At 39.7% G+C, this 20,482-nt stretch overlaps 1 protein-coding gene across 2 annotated transcripts in view; it reads right to left on the bottom strand.

Moving 5' to 3' along the window:
- Nucleotides 1–253: 253 nt before the first annotated feature.
- The window catches only part of CF1H1orf53 (chromosome F1 C1orf53 homolog), a 104,245-nt gene continuing 84,016 nt past the window's right edge, over nucleotides 254–20,482 (bottom strand). Inside the window, exons 2-4 of one of the 2 annotated variants that reach the window (XM_078440763.2) lie at nucleotides 4,920–5,329; nucleotides 1,910–2,011; nucleotides 254–401 (exon numbers count right to left, since the gene is read on the bottom strand). In XM_078440763.2, coding sequence (XP_078296889.1) covers nucleotides 330–401; nucleotides 1,910–2,011; nucleotides 4,920–5,183 — 438 coding nt within the window. In that variant the 5' untranslated portion in view covers nucleotides 5,184–5,329 and the 3' untranslated portion in view covers nucleotides 254–329. Of the gene's footprint in view, nucleotides 402–1,909; nucleotides 2,012–4,919; nucleotides 5,333–20,482 lie in introns of both variants that reach the window. The other variant, XM_060644026.3, reaches the window with a different exon arrangement.

Raw genomic sequence — 20,482 nt, 5'->3', positions numbered from 1 at the left:
AAGAAAAATCGAGAGCTACTAAGGTGACCCGATTGCTACTATTTATTTAATGGAACAGTCATTATTTTCTTTCTTCAACATATGTGTCTGATAATGAAGCAAAAAGAAAGGAAAATAACTATCAATGTGCCACTTCAGAAACACACAAACATTTGCTAGCTTTTTCATTTTATTGATGTTCTTTTAATATATGTATTTATGATTAAACTAGTGCTCAAAGACTAACAGCACAGATAGCAATTCCGGATTAGAGTTGTTTTTTTTGTTTTTTGTTTTTTTTTTTTCTAAATACAGGCTCAATAAGATGGAGAACAGAGAAGAAATTGTTGTCAAACATAAAAATATGAATTGAATTTCTTCCTTTTCGATGGATCCTTAACATTGACTTGACCATATGGACACTGCAGAAGAAATAAAACAAACTATTACTGAATTATTTAACAAGCTTCTTGAAAAAGTGTAACACTTCTCATAGTGAAAAAAAAGAGGCTGCTAATAATGTTATATAGATCATTTGATCTATTGGGTCCTGCCGACTAAGAGGAGAATAATGGCAACCTCTGGCAAATGGTCCTAATTAGGGTCCAAGAATCACTTCCTAAAGGCATCCTTCCAACTTTAAGAATTTTACTGTCAAAAACTCACTCTTAGAAAATTCTCAGGTCCTCAATTTATGCAAGGCTCTTATGCATTTGATTAGAAACAGCTAATGGCACAGGTAGAAACACACATAAATGGGAAGACTTAATTTTTCATTACTGGCTATAGTTAATACATGCATTTAATGTTTATTCCTTCATTGTAAAGTTGGTCAGTTAAAGGAAATAATACCTCCTTACCCCAAAACATACAGTCAAAATGGTCTGTAAATAGAGGTTGTTACCTGTTTATAATCTTAATGCTATAACAATTTACCTTACTAATGTGCTTTTTAAAAATTTTTAAAAATATTTCTTTGAAAGAGAGAGAGAGACAGAGACAGAGAGAGTGACAGTGGGGGAGGAGGCAGAGAGAAAGGGAGACAGAATCCGAAGCAGACTACAGGCTCTGAGCTGTCAGCACAGTGCCCCAAGCGGGGCTCGAACTCACAAACTGTGAGATCATGGGCTCGAACTCACAAACTGTGAGATCATGACCTGAGCAGAAGTTGGACGCTTAACTGACTGAGCTACCCAGGTGCCCCAATTACTAATATGCTTTTTAAAAGTTATGGTGACACACACAATCCCATTTATTTTTTTGCTCAACATAAGGAAGGATTAGTTAGTTCACCTTAATCAGTGAGCACAGAGATATATTCACTGAAATATACGTCTTAGGAGATACACAACACTAAGTTTGGGAGAGCTATCTTCATGGTTATGAAAATAGAGTAGAAAACAGCCACAGAAAGAATGGGAGAGGGAGAGAAGGAAATGAAGAAGAATAAAAGAAAGAAAGGGAAGGAGGGAAGGAAGAAAGGAAACCACCCTCATTGAAAGGAAACCCACTTCACAATGCTGATCAGATTTCTATTTATTCAGCTAATAATGAAGACAAAAATGTTGTCTGGGATCTAGTTTGTAATATTCTGGATTTCTTTTCCTGCCCTCCTTGCCCTTGCCTAGTGAATATGACTTATTTGAAACCTCATGAAAAGTTTCCTTGTAATAACGAACTCCCATGAATCTCAAATCACAGCATCTCAAGGAACTGATGCTCACAATGAAAAGTTACAAAATTCCATTAACTTTAAAGGTCCTATGTCGGTCCTAAGGATTTCCTTGTCCTTGGCTAAAGCTGCTTGTGAAAAGTGCCCTCCAGGTCTATTAGGCTTTTTTCACTTGACTTGTTTTTCAAATACTAGGTATTTACGAAGTTACAGAAGCACCGAAAACCTGCTGGTGTAATGCGAGAATTTGCTACTCACGTGTCTGCAGGCAGACCCGCAGCATTTGCCTCTCTGCAAGTGGGCAAGCCGTGTAAGCACCAGATAGCCAGTGGCTGGATCCGTGTAGTTTAGCTGGCCAGCCTGAAGAATAATGCAATGAAACAATTCATTAATCTCAATATTCACCATATCTCCTCACCATAATTTCTACTCATAAAATACTGCAAGATTTTCTTTAAACAATATTAAACTTCTTCCCAGCAATTCTGGTGGCACTTGCAATTAAAGACTGAATGCATTCCAACATTACATACAATCCAACTTTATGTGACATAAGGAGAAAATATACAGTTTGAGAAAAATGAGAAGTTGATGGAAAAACAAGAACTCCTCTATACCCAATAACTATGTAGCCACTGCTCAGGTATTTTTCATTCAGTTTCTAGGTAACAAGTTTAATAACAGGTGATTTAGATGACTTTAAGAGCTTAAGAGGCTGAAAATGAACTTTCACTCAGAAGTTGCAGTTACAATTTTAGTACTTAAAATATGTGGATAATGATTTAAACTTACAGAAGAGGTGCTAATCAAAACCAACAGTCCTTACAGAAAAGCATTACCTTGCTATTATTGGACACTTTTCTTTACCTTCATGATGTGTTACTCCATTGCACATTTTATACTATTTTCTGTTTTTGGAGTGTTGTTAGTTCTGTTTTTAAGTGAAAAAGGTATTGTTTTAACATATTAACACGCACTGCTTTCACAAGGTTGATCAAAAGCAACTTTTACTACACCACTTCAGACGTCAAGGAAGCATACTCTACTGACATTTGAACTCAGTTTTTAAAAAGTGTCCCAAGTACATGGTATGAAGACAAAGGACATAATGTGGCCTATCCTGTGAATTTGGGCCATGGAGATGATATTATTTATCCTTGAGATTTTGTAGAGGAACCTTCTCTTGGGCTGTTTATAATAACCCATTTAACCACAAAGTAACACTGCATCATTCATGTATAGAACCTTTTCATTAAACTATGTATGACACCTGAATGTCTTCTAACATACTTTTGTATGTGCCACAAGTTACTTCTTCTGAGTGTCTTCCTTAATGACTAGTTAATCTGGCTGAGAATTTAACCAACTGTGCTTCAAAGACAAGGCATAGAGCAAGAAGACTTAGGGTTCAAGTCTAAGTCTACTCTAAGGCATTCCAGCAAAGCCAGACCAGGACCAAAGAAACCAGCAAGCAAGTCTCAAGGCCAGTCTACAGGGCCTCTCAGATCTCTTGGGACCACAGAGGCAGATTACACGAAACCAGGAGCAGTAAACTACTTTAGTACGATCAATTGTCAAGACCTCACTTCTTTATGAAACCTGGGTTTGAAGACTTGGAAGAAAAGCCAAAAAACACCAGGAACTCTGTCAGCAGCCTTCTTTCCACTTCTCATAGTTTCTGGGAGTCTTCTGAGGGCAATCACCTAGCAACCCAGAAGCCTACCAGATTGCTCCTGCATTTGCGCCCACTCTCCTGATTTCCCTATTGATTGAGGAACTGTGAGCTTATTGGCTGCCTCCACAAACTTGATCTGTCCTCAGTAGATAAGCCTCAGGTAATGGTGGCAACAAGGATATGACAAGAATGCTGACAGTTTACAAGATGTTCCGTGATACAGATCAGCACAGGGAGAAAGAGACCCATCCGCCTTGAGGTGTGGGAAAAGGACCATGGTTGGGGGGGGGGGGGGGGTAGGGCTCTGATTTGTTGAAAAAGAAAAACAAACCTGTTATTGTATTTACTTCTGGTCTCCTTGACATTCATTTCACTTGTGCTCCTGACACTGATGAAACAAATGTGGATTTCCTAATTTTTCCTTTCCCAGGCTGACTGAACCTGTCTTTACATGCCACTGCTGTTTGCTCTAAAAAAGATGAAACTTTTGCTTATACTTACCATATTTATATGGTGATGTATGGCAACAAATTACATATGTTATTTTCAATACAGTATAAACAAGAACACTCAAAAGCTGTCTGTCATTTCCTGATGAATCTTTATGCAGAAGTTTCAACACCTGAATGAGCCAAACAGTGGATTCCCAGGGCCTACTGTCAGCGGGGGGAGAAAAGTCAATTTTAGAAAATCTCCAAGGTTTTCTTCTCTACTTCTTTGGTACAAGCAACACCAGATATTAAGGACTGGTCACACACAGTGTGTGTGACCTACTTAATAGGTTACTTTTACATCGCGTTTGTATCTTCATGATAGAGTGCACGTGCTCTCTGAAGATAATAAAAACATAAATATGTTCCCTTTACACTTATGTGGTCTGAGGTGTTAGATACCGTGGGCGGAAATGGTAAATTGTGATATTGGTACTAATAAGGGATTGTCAAATCCCCAAGCAGAGAAAAACATAGCTCAAGATTGCCTAGGAAGAATGTAAACGCCTGATTATAGTTTCTCTCACAATTGTGCTGTTAGGGTGCAGAGAAAAGACGAAAGGAGAGCAAAAATTAAATTAAAAATAAGTTTGGTTCACTTATGCATTACTAATATCATTGGATAGCGAAGTGTTTAACTGATGATGCAGATAAACACACAACCTATTTTTTCCTCTGACTTCTCAGCTCCTCTACCTCTTGCATCAATTCCTAACAACCCGCCCCCAACACACACACACACACACACACACACACACACACACACACGCGCGCGCGCGCGCGCGCACAAAAGCATGGTGGGTTCCAAAATGCGACCAGTTTAGCTCGGACGCTGGTCAGAAAGGACCCACACTTAGCACAGATATACATTAACTCTGTTCGGAATAGCAAACTGCACAGTTTTCAGGCGAAAAGGTCGGAGCAGGAAGCGCGCGTACTCGTCAGACGCCAGAGGCTGGACTGCGCGGGCTTCCAGGAACCTCTCCCGCTGCTCGGGGCGCGCAGGCGCACCGATCCCGGGCTCCCGCGGGGCCTGGGTGCGGCGGGGTGGGGTGCGGCGGGGCGGGGCGGGGCGGGGCGGGGCGGGCAGGAGGGGCCTCACCGCGCACGCGGCGGCGTGCAGGTCTGCGATCCGCCTCTCGGCCGCCGTTAACTCTTCACTCTCCCGACTGCTCGCCGCTCCCTCTAGTCCGCCTTGCGAGCAGCGCCCGGAGCGTCCGCGGTCTTCTTTAGAAGCGGAGCAGAGGGTTAAGCAGAGGTGCCGTCGGAACCCTCCCCCGACCCAGAGAAGTTTCGGAGGCAGAGCTGCTTGCGGTTGCGTCCTGAGCGCGGCGCGTGCCCACGCCGGGATCTGTCTGGCCGCCATGGCCGCCGTCGGCCCGGAAAGGCGGGGCGCCCCGCGCTGGGGCGCGGCGGGACGGCCACGCGGGTCCGGGCTGCGCGCTGGGAGGCCGGCCTCGGGCCTCGGGCCCGCGCCGCGAGGACCCAGCTTTCGGCCTCCGCTGCTGGGTCCTGCTGCGGAAATAAAAATGGACTTTTTAGGCGGCCGATGAAGTTCCAGCACGATGCGGGGACGGGGAAGAATGGGCCATTTCTAATCTTGGGGCCTAAATTCTAAGCGGACATTTTTTTCTCATGTCACATTAGACTTGAGATCATTCAGCATAATCGCCACACCTGTTAAGATGCAAGAAAGGGATCAAAATACCCTAGGTTTGTTTATGATCAGCTAGGGTCTGTTCAGAAAAGGCTGGGCATTTACAGGTAACATGCACTATGAATAAAGCTGGCCTCGCCTAAAAAGAGGACCAAAAGTGAAATCGCACACTGAATAAGAAAAGGCAGTATTTTCATGTTGTTAAATACTTGCAAAATCCAGACAAAATTCTATCCTTTCTGAAACGTAAAAGTTATCGAGATACCCCCACAAAATTGAATTTTGAGAACATTAGCACAAGCCCAGGAGGCAATTTCAGGTGTTAGAATTAAATTAACACCACTCCTACCCCTCTCCCTCCACCCCACCCCCTCAGCCTGCGTTTCTGCAAAGGAGGGTTGAAGAGTAGCCATTTTGTAAGTGTTCTTCAGTTTTCAAGAATTGAGGGCAGGAATCCATCCCCGAGGGCAAGATTGGATCGTTGAGTTGCACAGAAGTTTGACCAAGCCACCATAGGCCATCACTACTTTTTTTTTTTTTTTTTTTTTTTTGGTATCTGCATTTACCATGTCTGGAATTTACTTAGTAGGTGCTGATTGAACCGACCGTATTGGCCCATTAAAAATTTCATAGCGAATTAGTATTTTTGGCAACTCTGTTTCCTTTGTGTTGGAATCATCAATTAGTTATTAGTTTAAAACCAGGAAGGCTAAAGAGGGACCTAAAGAAAAAAGCAGTGCAAAGGTGGGACGAAACTTGAGAAGGGACTCCATCCACCACAAGTCAGGTGTGTTTGTGTGCTTTTTCCCTAACCAAATTCTGGAATAAGTAAATAAGTCTAGAAGTTCAGATTGATTGCGTTGTTTTTTAAAAATTGAGGATAAGGACCTATTAATAATTGATCATGGCATTAATTCAAAGGGTGGGAACAACATTTTGCAGAGATGAAATAGTCTAGACCATGTTCAAATAGAAAATACATACTCTTACAACGGGGTTAAGTATTTTTACATGAAGCTTTTGTTCTGGTGGATGGGGGGGCGGGAAATCTTTGTGTTAATAAAATAGTTCTGTATTCTGATCATGATGGTCACACAAGTCTACACATGTGATAAGATATAGAACTCTATACACCTTGTTCCCATATAACATTCTTCGTTTTGGTATTGTACTATAAGTATGTAAGATGTAACCATTGGGGAAACCTGGGTAAAGGGAATCTATCTTTGCAACTTCTTGTGAAACCGTAATTATTTCCAAATCTAAGAACAATAGTTTTTTAAAAAAAGATGTAAAAATGGTTTCCAAATTACTTGTTAAGGTAGATCACTGAATTAGCCAGAACCTTTCTACATCTTCTCCATTCCCAGGTTTAAAAATCAGCCTTTTTGGTTAAGGCCCTTTGGGCGTTTAGGCTGAGAAAGCTGTTTTGTACTATTAACATGTTACTTGGGTGTGCATTCTTACAGATATTTATTTTTTAAATATAATAACAGCTAGAAATCTGTGTGATTAAGAGTTTAATAAAGTATATTATTACAAATAATTTCTAAACATTTGATAATTATCATTTAGACATTGAATAGATTATCTGCCTCCTTCAATTTTCATTTGATTTTCATACTTTAGAGTCAGTGTCATTTCACATCCAGTAAATTTCATTCATTGTGTCTCTTGTTTCAAAAAACCTCCTCAGGGCTTGACCCTTACCTTATTTTAGCGTGTCTTCATTTCTTTTTCAATTCTCCACACTCACAGTGGACAAAACCGTATGAACGTGGGGGCACAGCGTCCTACCTTAGAATGGTAAAGTAAGTCCTCACTTTATTTGCAAAGCATTTACATCCAGATATGCTTTAGGAAGAGTTATTTTGTGTCACATATCTGCATGTAACATGAGATTGGATATATTTTATACTTCTTCCCATCATTTGAGATGCTTATGTTGATAATGAACATGATTGTTATTTTGGAGAGGAGGAGGAGAGGAGTTCAAAGAAATGCATTCCCCTAGGTTTCATCTATATTAATTTTTAAATAGATATGGTAGGCGTCTCTAGGTTTCAAGATACAGATCACACAACTTAATCTGGTTACAATAAAAGGAATTTGCTCATTTAACTATAAAGCATGACCTGATTCAGGGCTCAACAATATTATCAGGGCTCAGTCTTTCCATCTTCAGCTATGCCTCTTTACTGTTAATTCCCTTTTGAGTCAGGTTCTTTTCTCATTGGTGAAAGATGGCTGCAAATGGCTCCCAGGGCTTCATCCTTTCTCACCCTTGTCCATTTAAAATGAGAATCTTGTTATGAAGCTTCTAGACAAGAAGAAGCCTTTTTGCCCCCCAAAGTCCTAACAGTATCTCTCTTCACCGTGTGTCCATTCCTGGACCAATCTTTACAAGTACATGTTATCCATCAGCCAACCAGGCCCTATCTCTGCAACCGCCTATGTGCAACCCCATCTAAACCCCTGGCTGCGAAGGGCCTGTATTGATGCTGGGGGCACAGTTAACAAGTGTCCACTATAGTGTGACTTGCAAAGGCAAAACAAATTCTACCAGCCCACCCAGTTCTTTTAGGATTTCGTATTTAATTGTGATTTAAAACATTCTGTCACGGTTCCTCTGGTTCTCCTCTAGATGTCCTTCTTTTGATCTCCCACAATTATCTACCTCATTTGAGCTTTCTATATGATTCTTTTTTGCATTGTTTTCCCAACAGATCATAAACAAGACAGTAATGTGTCATGTACATCTTTGTTTCTCCACAGCCCATCTTACAGTACTGTGACACTTAGTGAATAATAAATAATGAATTTTTGGATGGATAAATGAGTCAGTGGTTCTTCATTCTCAAATACATATTCCTAACTACTGGGCAAAATTTCCATATGAAATTTTAAAATTAACATTCTATACACTATTTGGAAAAATTTACATTATTGGTTGTAAATAAATACTTTAAAAACTAGATGGTAAAGATACTAACTGAAATCTTATTAAATTGTATTTATTAAAGAAGATAGGGTCACTTTACTGACAAACAGGACACATGCATACATTATCAAATCATCTAAGCCCCTGAAATGCTATCTCTAAATGATTTTACATGCTATCTTTTAATAAACTGCCCTATTAGTATTTAATAAATTGCCCTATTAATAAATTGCCCTATATGTATGCCCTGTTAGTGGACAAATTAGTGCTGGAGTCACAGAGCTACCCACAGATTTCTTGTCCATATACTGCCTGTTTTGCACAGTTCTTTTTGGACACTGATTTATGTATTTGATGTTTTTCAAACAGCTGAATGGTGTGTTATGACATGTCATGTTCCATGTATAGTGCATTTTCACTATCAATTCTTATGATTGAGAGCAAATGTTACATGCCCCTAAGGTTGCCTATAGGGAATCTTTGTTTCATTTAATGGGACATCCAATAGCACACTTTGTTTCACAGAGCTGGTCTTAGAAAATTCTTTGGGGAATTATAAACACTTTTGTTTGCAAGCCCAGCGAATCTCTGCTGACTCCACCACGGATGCTGCCCCACCAATGCTGCATGCCCAGAGCACTACTGCACTTGGCTCTTACGTTCCTATTTTGTTTTTGTTTTCTTCGATGAGCTGTAGAAGGGCTATACAACATGAAGTAATCTAGCCATTTACCTCTTCTTTCATCCTCTCTGTCATTCTTTAATGAATAGTAGTCTACCCCAATTGCCAACTTAGTGTCAAGGATAACTTGATGGTTAAATCCAGTGTACGTAGACAGTACTTACCTGACTAAAACTGCATGCTGCTTTCACAGCAGTCCATCATCTCCCCTTCTTCAGTAGTCTTCAGCCCTTCTCACTACGAAATAACTTCCTGAGGGGGGCACCTGGGTGGCTCAGTTGGTGGAGCATCCGACTCTTGGTTTTGGCTCAGATCATCGTGATCTCACGATTCATGAGACTGAGCCCCATGTCGGTCTCCGTGTTGACAGCATGGAGCCTGCTTGGGATTCTCTCTCTCCCTCTCCCTGACCCTCCCCCACTCATTTCACACACACTGTCTCAAAATAAATAAATAAGCATTAAAAAAAAAAACCACTTCCCTGAGTTTATCCATGCTTATGTTTTTAATCTATTACATATTTGCTAATAGTCCAATCTCTGCTTCAGAATCAATGCTTATGAGAGCGACACCCCTATCTATCCATCCACCTGCTGGACACCAGCACTTAGAAAATACCCCAAACTCATCATATTCGAGATGAACTTAATCATCATTCCCTTTGAAATCATCCCTGTTTATTGTCTTTTTTTCCCCAAATGTTTATTTATTTTGAGAGAGAGAGAGAGAGAGAGAGAGAGAGCGCACGTGAGTGGGGGAAGGGCAGAGAGAGAGAATCCCAAGCAGGCCCAGTGCTATCAATGCAGAGCCCAACATGGGGCTAGATCTCAGGAACCATGAGATCATGATGTGAGCCAAAATCAAAAGTTGGATGCTTAACTGACTGAGCCACCCAGGCACCCCTGTTGTCTATTTTAAAGGCACAGCCATCCAACAATTCGTCTAATTTAGAGATCTTGGAGTGATCCTTAACTCTTTCCACATCTTCCCATCCAATCACCCACAACCTACCTGTTTCAGGTTTGCTTATCTGCGTCTCAAACCGGTCCTCCTTTGCCTCAATCATTGTTCTAGTTCAGGTCATTATCATTTCTTTCCCCATGACTACAGCTAGAGCAGAATGGTTCATTGATGTAAATAATAAATAATGAGGGCATATTCTGTATCAGGGCCTTCTGCTGAATGCTGGAGACTTATTGTTCATATGTTGTGTGTGCTATTTATTCTGATAAAAAAAAAATGACCCTTATCTTTTTGGAGTGGTGAAGTTACACCTGTCCTTAAAGCCTCAGCCCATATGTTGTCCCCTCCAGCAAACTTTCCCTGACCATTCACTTTTCTGTTACCCCAGCTCCTCTGCAGGCTGGGCTGGGCACACCACCTCAATGCTCCCAGTGTATCCAAACCCTACACTGTACTTTCTTGTTGTGTAGTTTTATGTTTATGAGGGCTTTTTAATTGGCAGATTGTGAGACCTTTAAGGGTAAAGACTGTCTTATCTTTGTAATTATCTAGTAGCACAAGTACATAGGAAAGGCTAAAAAAGAAATGCTTGTTGAAATGTGTGGATGAATGAACAATGGGAGCAAAACCCCACATCTGAGTCACACAGCAAAGAAATGATACAAATGCCTTCCTGCTCATATTCACGGTTAAGAATCAGTATTGGGTTTTATCAACATATCAGTTGTTCTCAGGATATTGTTCTGAGACACAGTATACCAAGATAACAAGGTAACTATGATTTTATTTGGCAATCTACTTATTAAGTTCCCCCCAAACGGTCATTGAATTAATGGTAAGTGCAGTGTATGGGCTGCATTTCAAATGAAGTTAAGTTTATGTTGACAGTGAAGTCCAGCCTTGTTAACCCTGAACAATCATTCCAATTATAAACTACATGCACACAATCACTGTCACATAAAATATCAAGACTAATTACTTCTAGCCCTTTTGTTATGCAAGTATTAAAAATGAAACCTACTCTTAGGTATATTCAATATTAACAACGCAATCCCCACCAAGAATATTACTTTAAAAATCCAGCAAGAATTTAGTTCCATTTTTTACCTTATCACACACAAAAAATGGGTTAGTATCCTGCTTTTAAAATGATATGAGCAGCCACTGTTGTATAGGATTTCCCACATACCAACACAGTTGTAAAGAGATCTTGGTTAAGGCCATAAATACAACATACAAATCAGAGCATTGTTCTCTGCACTCTTGTTGCTGCCTGAGGGAGCAAAGCATGTCCACTGTTCCATGACTGGAATGAAAGGCACACTGAGTTTCAGGTCAAATATCCATGACATTGACGTGTATGACTAGTCTACTGAGTATGATGCATGTTAATATCTTCCCAGTGGTGGTGTGAGTGATATGCCTCAGTGATCAACACAGCACGCACGACCCCTTTAGTCTCTCTACAGGTGTAAAATTGATGCATCTTTGAAATCGTGTGGAATGTAAATCTTTCACGTGCAGTTAAACTGTAATATTGCTGTGTGAATTGTCATATTTGTGTAATTCTGTAAGGATGGCATCAACACCAGTTGCTCTATCTGATGATATTTTTTGATGGCACATTCCGGATGGCATTGTTGTGAGCTAAACCTGTTTGTACCACATCACGGGACCAGTAATAAAACAAAAATCAAAGCATCATGGCTGACTGAGCACAGTGACAGTGCTCTGGCCATACTGTGATTTTTTTTTGAAATGGTGGTACATTTGGAACACAACTGGGTAATTCATCCACCAGTCTAAATTCCATGATAGTAGTAACATATATATTCTGCCTGCCATTTTATTCTGCTAAGAACAACAGAATAAAACCTACTCTTATGTCTAATTCTGACCCATAATTCTGCGGATGAATAATCCTTGAATGGTAGCATGTGGAAATAGTGTTGTCTTTGAAGTCCTTGAGTTGAATCTTTATCTGTCTGCTTCCTAGTCCGGTGACATTGAGATTATTTGACTTCTCCAAGCCTGGGTTTCCTCCTCTGTAGAATGTGAAAATTATCTCAGAGCTGAATTACCGTAAACACTAAACGAGATAGTGTATATAGAACATCTGACATGGTGTCAGGCTCACGAGTTCACTATTGCTACCATTGAACCAGGAAACTACTGTGTTTTCAGTCTTTCTGTATGTTAGCTCCTAGGTGCTCAGTAGTTCCGTTGCTATTTTACTATCCATCCTTTATGGCATGAGATTTAGCTTCCTTGAACAATTAATTACTTTTTACTCATAAATGATAAATACTTGCTAGATGTTTGCATAACTAAACAGTTTTCAATTACTTAAAAGAAAAATCTACACCACACTAAAAATCTTCTGTACAGAAAAGGAAACAACAAAATGAAAAGGCAATCTACCGAATGGGAGAAAATATTTGCAAACCATATATTGATAAGGCATTAGTATCCAAAATATGTAAGAAACTCATATGACTCAATAGTAAAAAACCCAAAGACCCCATTATGAGATGGCAAAGGACCTAAATAGACATTTTTACAAATAAGACATAAAAATGGCCAACGGGTATATGAAAAGGTGCTCAACATCGCTAATCATCACAGAAATCACAATGAGATATTACCTCACACCTTTTAGGATGAATATTACCCAAAAACACAAAACAAAAAAGTAACAAGTGTTGGCGAGGGTGTGGAGGAAAGGGAACACTTGTACACTGTTAGTGGGAATGTAAATTGACACAGCCATTATAGAAAACAGTACTGAGGTTCCTCAAGTTCAATTAAAAATGGAACTAACATATGATCCACCAATCCCACTTCTTGGTATATATCCAAAGGAAATGAAATCACTATCGCGAAGATATGTCTGTGCTCCAATTTTCATTGCATGTTTATTTACCAAAGCCAACATATGGAAATAACCGCTATCAGTTATGTATGTGTTAGTCTGGTTGCCTCTTTTTAAAAACAACAGCTTTGCAGAGATATTGAGGTATAACTGGTATTCAATAAACTACACATATTTAATGGGCACAGTTTGATAAGATATACCCATTAAATCATCACAACAATCAAGATCATGAACATATTTATCATCTCATATTTTTCTTATGCCCTTTCATAATCCCTCCCTCCCAACCCTCCTTTTACCATATACTTGAAGAGCATGTGTATTCTGCTGTTAGGTGAAATGGTCTATAAATATCAATTAGGCCAAGCTATTAGACAAGTCTTCTATGTCCTTGATAATTTTCTGCTTATTTATCAATTCTTAAGAGCATTTAAATATCTGACATTAAGTTTGGATTTGTCTATTCCTGCAATTTTGTCAGCTTTTGCTTTATGTGTCTTGAAGCTCTGTTATTAGATGCATAAATGTACAGGATTATTTCCTCTTGATGAATTGAGTCCATTATCATTATATTATGCCCTTCTTCATTTATGCTATTTTTCTTTGTTCTGAAATCTGTTTTGTCTGATACTAATATAACCATTCCAGCTTTCTTTTGATAAGTGTTGGTATGGTGCATCTTTTCTTATCCTTTTACTTTTAACTTACTTTTTTTTTTTTTTTTTAACTTAAAGTGTGTTTCTTATAGGCATCATATACTTGGGTCTTTTTTAAAATTCAATTTCACAGTCCCTGCCTTTTAATTGATATTTAGACCAGTAGTGGCCAATGGTGGCTCTCCAAAATATATGTCCATGTTCCAATCCCTGGAATCTCTAAATGTTACCTTTTTTGAGAGACAAAGAAGGTATTTTTCAAATGTAATTAAGCCAAGGATTTTAAGATGAGGAGATCATCCTGGATTATCAGGGGTTTGGGGTTTGAGAAGAGTCTAAATCGAATGATAAATATCTTTATAACAGACATTCAGAAGAAAAGACTACGTCAAGGTGGAGGCAGAGATTGTGGTGATGCAGGGATTGACGTGATGCAGCCATAAACTCAGGAACAGTGGGACAGCCATGAGAGGACGGAAGAGGCAAGGACTGTATTTTCCCTTAGAGCCCCCAGAGGGAGTTCAGTCCTCCTGGATTTTGAACTTCTAGTCTTCCAAACTGAGAGAGAGCAAATTGTTGTTTTAAGCCTGATAAAATATTTTTGTGTCATTCAAGATCCAATAGTCCCATTTCTCCCTTCAAAAGTTTTGCATATATATACACAATGTGATCTCTCAGTCTTTGTGACGCCTTGTTTGTAAAATTGATCTCAATAATTCTCCTCATCCACATATTCATATTCCCTCACGTGATTTTTGCATCTCCTCCCACTAAGGGGTGGGTTAATCTTTCCCACTTGAATTGGAACTTGGTTATACTACTGGCCAATGTGACTTCAGCAAATGTGACACAAGCAGCTGCTTGAAAAGCACTTGTGCACTGAAGCTCCCCCTCTTTTAGTTGGAAGCATGAGATCATGATGCAAACAAGCCCATGCTAGGCTTTTGCAGAGGTCTTGAGAAGAAAAATCGGAGCACCCTTGCTGACATCCAGCATCAACTGGCAGACATGTGAGTAAGGCCATCTTAGACAATCCAGCCCCAGGCAATCTGTCACATGAAGAGGGCCTCATGAGTGATTTCTAGAGAGGAGAGAAGGACTGCTCATCTGGACCTGCCCAAATTGCTGCCCACAGAGTCATGACCAATTTAAATGGCTCTTGGTTTCAGACACTAAGTATTGAGGTAATTTGTATTACATCAATGGTTAACTGCAACACTCTCTTAAACTCCTTGTTCTAGTCAAAGGAGGCTAATTGCAATAACAGACAATACCAAGATCTAAGTGGATTTTACACAGTGAAAGTTTATTTCTTACATAAAACCCACTGAGGATGTTTCTGGTCAGTCAGCTCTCCTCATCAGCCCTCCTTCAAGCAGCGATCCAGGAATTATGTCTTCCTTAATCACTTGGTGTGCTATTATCTAACATATCATCTCTCAGTTCACTGAAAGGACCATCTCAGCCTGGAAGTGACTTCATTCACTAGCCATATTGCCTTACCAAGATGTAAAGATGTAAAGTAGATAGGAAACGTATCCTGACTCTGTATTTGCCATCTCTGATTTATCCACATAGCCCTTTGTTATTCATACTTTCTTAGGACATGAACAAGTGTGTGTCCCTTCTTCCCACACGGAACTGTAACCTTAAAAATAGAGTCCTATCTACTAGTTTTTCTTGCAGTACCCAATCTAAATCCTTGTATATGGTAGAGATGCCCTAGTAAAGATTTATAGTTTTATGTAATTTTCAATGTACATTAAGAAACTCTATTTTATTTAATTCTCAGCAAAATTTAAGATAGTAAATATATAATTATCTCCATTTTTACAAATAACAGAGCTGATGATCAAGATTTGTAAGTAATTTGTCCAAAGTTACTACCTAGGAAATGGCAGAGCTGGAACTGAAACCGAATAACCTGAACTCTAAGTCTTTATCACACTACCAGACACATTTATTTAAGTAAACTAAATCTTTGCCTTTTTTCCCCTAATTTATCCTATACCCAATTCAGTCACTGAATTCTGTTCATTCTTCTCTCATAACATATTTCCTTTCCTTTGAATTCTTATTGCAATTTTACCTGGTTTAGGTCATTGTCACTGTATGCCTAACTTACTGCAAAAGCCTCCTAAATTGTACCTACTGCCTCTAGTCTCCTCCTTCTCTAATTAATTCTTAATGCTGTTGTCAAAATAACAGTACTCAACACACCATTTCAATAGTCATTTTCTGGTTCAAAAAGCCTCAATGTCACAACTCTACATGTAGGAAAAAATATGGACTCATTAGCTAGGCATTTATGGTACTCCCATACTTTGACCCCTGAAATACCTTTCTAGTCTTATGTCTTGTTACACTGTAGGTCACTCTGTCCTAGTCAGACTAATCTACCCAATCTCCCCTAAATTATCCATGTTGTAGGCATGTTATTTTGTCTCCACATCAGTTATTTCTTCCCTATGCCCCCAATTTTTTTTCACTGTCCATTCCTCCCCCATGGGTCCCTGAGAATAATTCTGACTAGTCTAAGTCAATCTTGGAAATCCCATTCTTCCTGCAGTTATTGATTTATGCAAATTCCTGGCCAATGAGACATGGGGGAATTTCCGCAGAGAGGCTTCTGGGAATGGTTTTCTTACTCTTATAAGACAAAAAGCACTTTGGTTTCCAGGTATATGGCATGGAAGATATGCTTAAAAACACCCCTACAAAAAGTTTAATTGCAAACATTTTTAAAATGTATTTTTATATTTAAATGTACAATGTATTGTACATATGTATAATTGTACATATTGTACAATGTAACATATATTTTGTATTTAAAATTTATTTCTGTATTTAAATACAGTTAAACCTGAAAAAGTAGGGGAAAAGTCCAGGCAGCAAAACCCCAAAACTGAACTTAACATTAAAGTGGTAATTAATCTCTAACACTATTGTTGCCCTGGAGAACTTTGTTAGTCTTGGTAACTATGATGCTTGAGTTTTAGTGGATGAGTGAAGTCAGGAGATATGGCCTTGGCCTGCGCCAAATGAGTAGTTTCAGCCAAGATCCTGTTATACAGCTTAGGTATTCGAAAAGCTACACTCTTAGTCAGGGCCAGGACTGGGGTGAAGTCAGTAAGGCACTTAATTCACCCTATTCACAGCCCTGCCCTTAGTGAATGGGTAGACTGTAAAACAAAACTACCTCCCAGGAGTTAGAGTAGGAAGGGAACTTGTCTGTCTCTGCCTGGACGCCCCTAAAAATTTGTAAAGAGAGGTCTACCCACCCATGAGTTAGAGACGAAAAGTTTCATTTCCTACTGTATTAACCTGCTAGAGTTGCAATAACAAAATTCCCCAGATTAGATTGCTCAACCAGCAGAAATTTATTTTCTCACAGTCTGGAAGCTAGAAATCCAAGACTAAGATATCTTTAGGTGTGGTTTTTTCTGAGGCCTCTCTCCTTGGTTTGCAAATCACTGTTTTTTCCCTTTGTCTTCACATGGTCTTCCTTTGTGCATATGCATCCCTGGTGTCTTTTCCTTTTCTTATAAGGACACTAGTTCTATTGGATTAGGGCCCCACCATTACGACCTCACTTAAACCTAATACTTCTTTAAAGGCCCTAACTACAAATAAATCATATTGGGGGTTAGGATTCGACATATGAATTTGGGAGAAGTACACAATTCAGTTCATTATACCTACTTGGTCCATTAAAATCCAGGTCAAGATAAGAACAAGAATTTGTCCTGGGGTGCCTGGGTGGCTCAGTCAGTTAAGCAGCAACTCTATTTTGGCTCAGCTCATGATCTCATAGTTATGAGTTCGAGCCCCTATTTGGGCTCTGTGTTGACAGCATGGAGCCTGCTTCGGATTCTCTCTCTCCCTCTCTCTCTGCTTGCGCTCACACATTCTGTCTCTCTCAAAATAAATAAATAAACTTAAAAAAAAAAAAAAGAATTTGTCCTAAGTTAGTAGAACCCCTGGCTGCCTGATAAAGCAAAATGAGAGAATAAATTCTCTCTACAGAGATAAAACTTCAATCCTGGCCCAATAAGATTTCTACAGAGAAATTCCTGCTGATAGGATTCCACAACACACAATTACAAAGGACATGAGGAATCAAGGTATCATGAACCAACAGCAAACACAAATAACAAACAGTATACTTTAACAACCAAAACAAATAATTAAATTATCAGTTATAGAATATGAAATAATGGTCTAAAATGTTTAAAGAAATAAACATTGGAATTGCAAACATGAGACAGAAACAACATAAAAGATTTTAAAAGCCGGATATATTGTAATGACAACGAATTGGAAATTCACAAATGAAAAACAGAATAATTAACGTTAAAAACTCAGTAGGGGGGAAGGTGCGAGATGGTAGCATAGGAAGATCCTAAACTCATGTCCTCCCATGGACACACCAAATCTACAACTACAGAGGCACCTGGCTGACTTGTTGGTAGAGCATACAACTTGTGATCATGGTGTTGTGAGTTCAAGCCCCACTTTAGGGGTAGAGATTACTTAAAAATAAAACCTTAAAAATTAAAATAAAATCTTAACAAAAAAATCTACAGCTACATATTGATGATATCCCTCTGGGGAAAAAAATCTGAAAACAGAATGAACTGTTTTTCATAACACAAGATAAAAGGACTACACTGACATGGGTAGGAGAGACAGAGACATTGTCTCACACAAAACCACCCACGTGCACCAACACACAATTGAGAAACCTTATCAGACCGGTGCTCCTCCTGCAGGAGCAAGGGGTTGGTGCCCTACATTAGGCATCCTGGCCCCTGGGATCTACACCAGAATGATGAATTCCCAGAATGTCTGGCTTAGAGAACCAATGGTGCTGACATGGAGTGGGGGGGGGGGGGCAAAGTGATGTAAAAAAACTGAGATTCTCTTCTGGGATAGCTTTAGTATAGTCTCACCAGCTCTCAGACCCAGAGGAAAAATAGCAATTTGAAAAGTACTATGTGAGGGAGATTCATTTGCTGATCTGGGGGCATCGGTGGGAGGGGTGTGGTACAGTAGAGATGTTCCCAGGAGACAGAGGAACTGGAAGATGCTATTGTACTTTCCCCATAATCTGCTAGCCCAGACAGACAAACTCGGGGGAAGCACCATCCCATTACCTTGCTGGGATGAGTGGAGAGTAGGGAGAAGTCTTGGTACCTGCTGAGACCACAGAGCACAAGAGATTGCAATGGTCTCCAGCTACCTGGCTATGTTGGAGAAGCATAAGCATTGGAAGCATTTTCCTGCTTCCTAGCTAAAATCTGTGAGTATAGGCAGTTGAGACACTCTCCTGCCCCATGGCTGGGGCTGGTGAGCAGGAGTGGTAGCAACATTCTCCCTCTCACAGCCTAAAGCTGGTGTGCATGCTCTAGCAAGGCACTATCCCACTGACTTGCTAAAGCCAGTGGATGTAGGCAGTCAAGCCATTTTCCCACTGTTTATCTGAAGCCATTAAGTGTCCCCTGCTTCCTACACACTCCAGCTGCCCTGCTGAAGACAGTGGGCACATGTAATCCACATAGGGGATACCCCTTGATCACTTGGCCCTGGTGGCCAAAAGGGCTGGCATTCCAGAGCTTCATGGGGCTCCAAACACCAGAAAGAGCTTTTGCAGGCTGCCACTCCCAGGGCACAACAAATACAGCAGACTGAAACACAACCCTAGTCTTTCTGTGGACAGAGCCTATTCACTTAGCCTGAAGCTTCAGCCTGAGGGACAGGCTTCAGTTTCCTACACATTAGGAGACTAATGAGGTGCTCCCAGGGAATGTAAGCAGGGAGACATCGTCCTTGCGTTCCCCCTTGACATTGCTACAGCTTGACAAGACTTCCCAGAAAGGAGCTTATACACTTGTCTGGAGCCCAAATTTTTGCAACTATCATCCAGGGGACACCTGCATATCTCCTGGTCTGGAGGCCAGTAGCAATTACAATTGCAGCTTGATAGTCCATATATATCTGCATACTTTAAAAGCTATTGCCTGAGTGTCTGGCTTCTAATCAGCCTGAAGTCGAATGTTAAATGAGACCCCTGCATCACTTACAGGTCTTGGTACAACCTCAACAATGGGGACATATCAATAATAAATCAGGCAGTTTAAACAATCACAAGGATTCCACAGACAACCAGAGCTAGGGCAAGGTTAAATCAGAAGGGTCATCACCTACACAATACCACTCTTTCAAGACAGAGAGATAGCTGGTTTGCTTAATACATAGAAACAAATACAGAGAATCAAGCAAAATGAGGAAACAGAGAAAAATGTTCCAAATGAAAGAACAAGATAAAACTTTAGAAAAAAAACTTTGATGATATGGAGATAAATAACCTATATGATAAAAAATTCAAAGTAGTGGTCATAAAGATGCTCACTGAACTCAAAAAAAAAAAAAAAAAAAGAATGGATGAATTCAGTGAAAAATTTAAAAAAGAGAAATAAAACATAAGAAAGTACCAAACACAAGCAATAGAGCTAAAGAACACAATAACTGAACTAAAAAGTACACTAGAGGGGTTCAATAGCAGACTGGATGAAACAGAAGAATGGGTCAATGAACTGGAAGATAAATCAATAAAACTCACCCAGACACAGCAGCAAAAAGAAAAAAGAATTAAAAATAATAAAGATAACTTAAGGGACCTCTAGGACAGTATCAAGCATTACATTTGCATTACAGGGCTCCAAGAAGAGAAAAGAGAGAGAAGCAGAAATTATTTGAAGAAATAATGTCTAAAACATTTCCTAGTCTACCAAAGAAAACAGTTATTGAGGTTCAGGAATCCCGAAGACTTCCATATAAGATGAACCCAAAGAGAATCACACCAAGACACATAATAGTTAAACTGTCAAA

This window comes from Panthera onca, chromosome F1 (assembly GCF_046562875.1).
Source record: "Panthera onca isolate mPanOnc1 chromosome F1, mPanOnc1 haplotype 2, whole genome shotgun sequence".
Classification (NCBI taxonomy): Eukaryota; Metazoa; Chordata; class Mammalia; order Carnivora; family Felidae; genus Panthera; species Panthera onca.
This window is presented reverse-complemented; position numbering and strand designations above follow the sequence as displayed.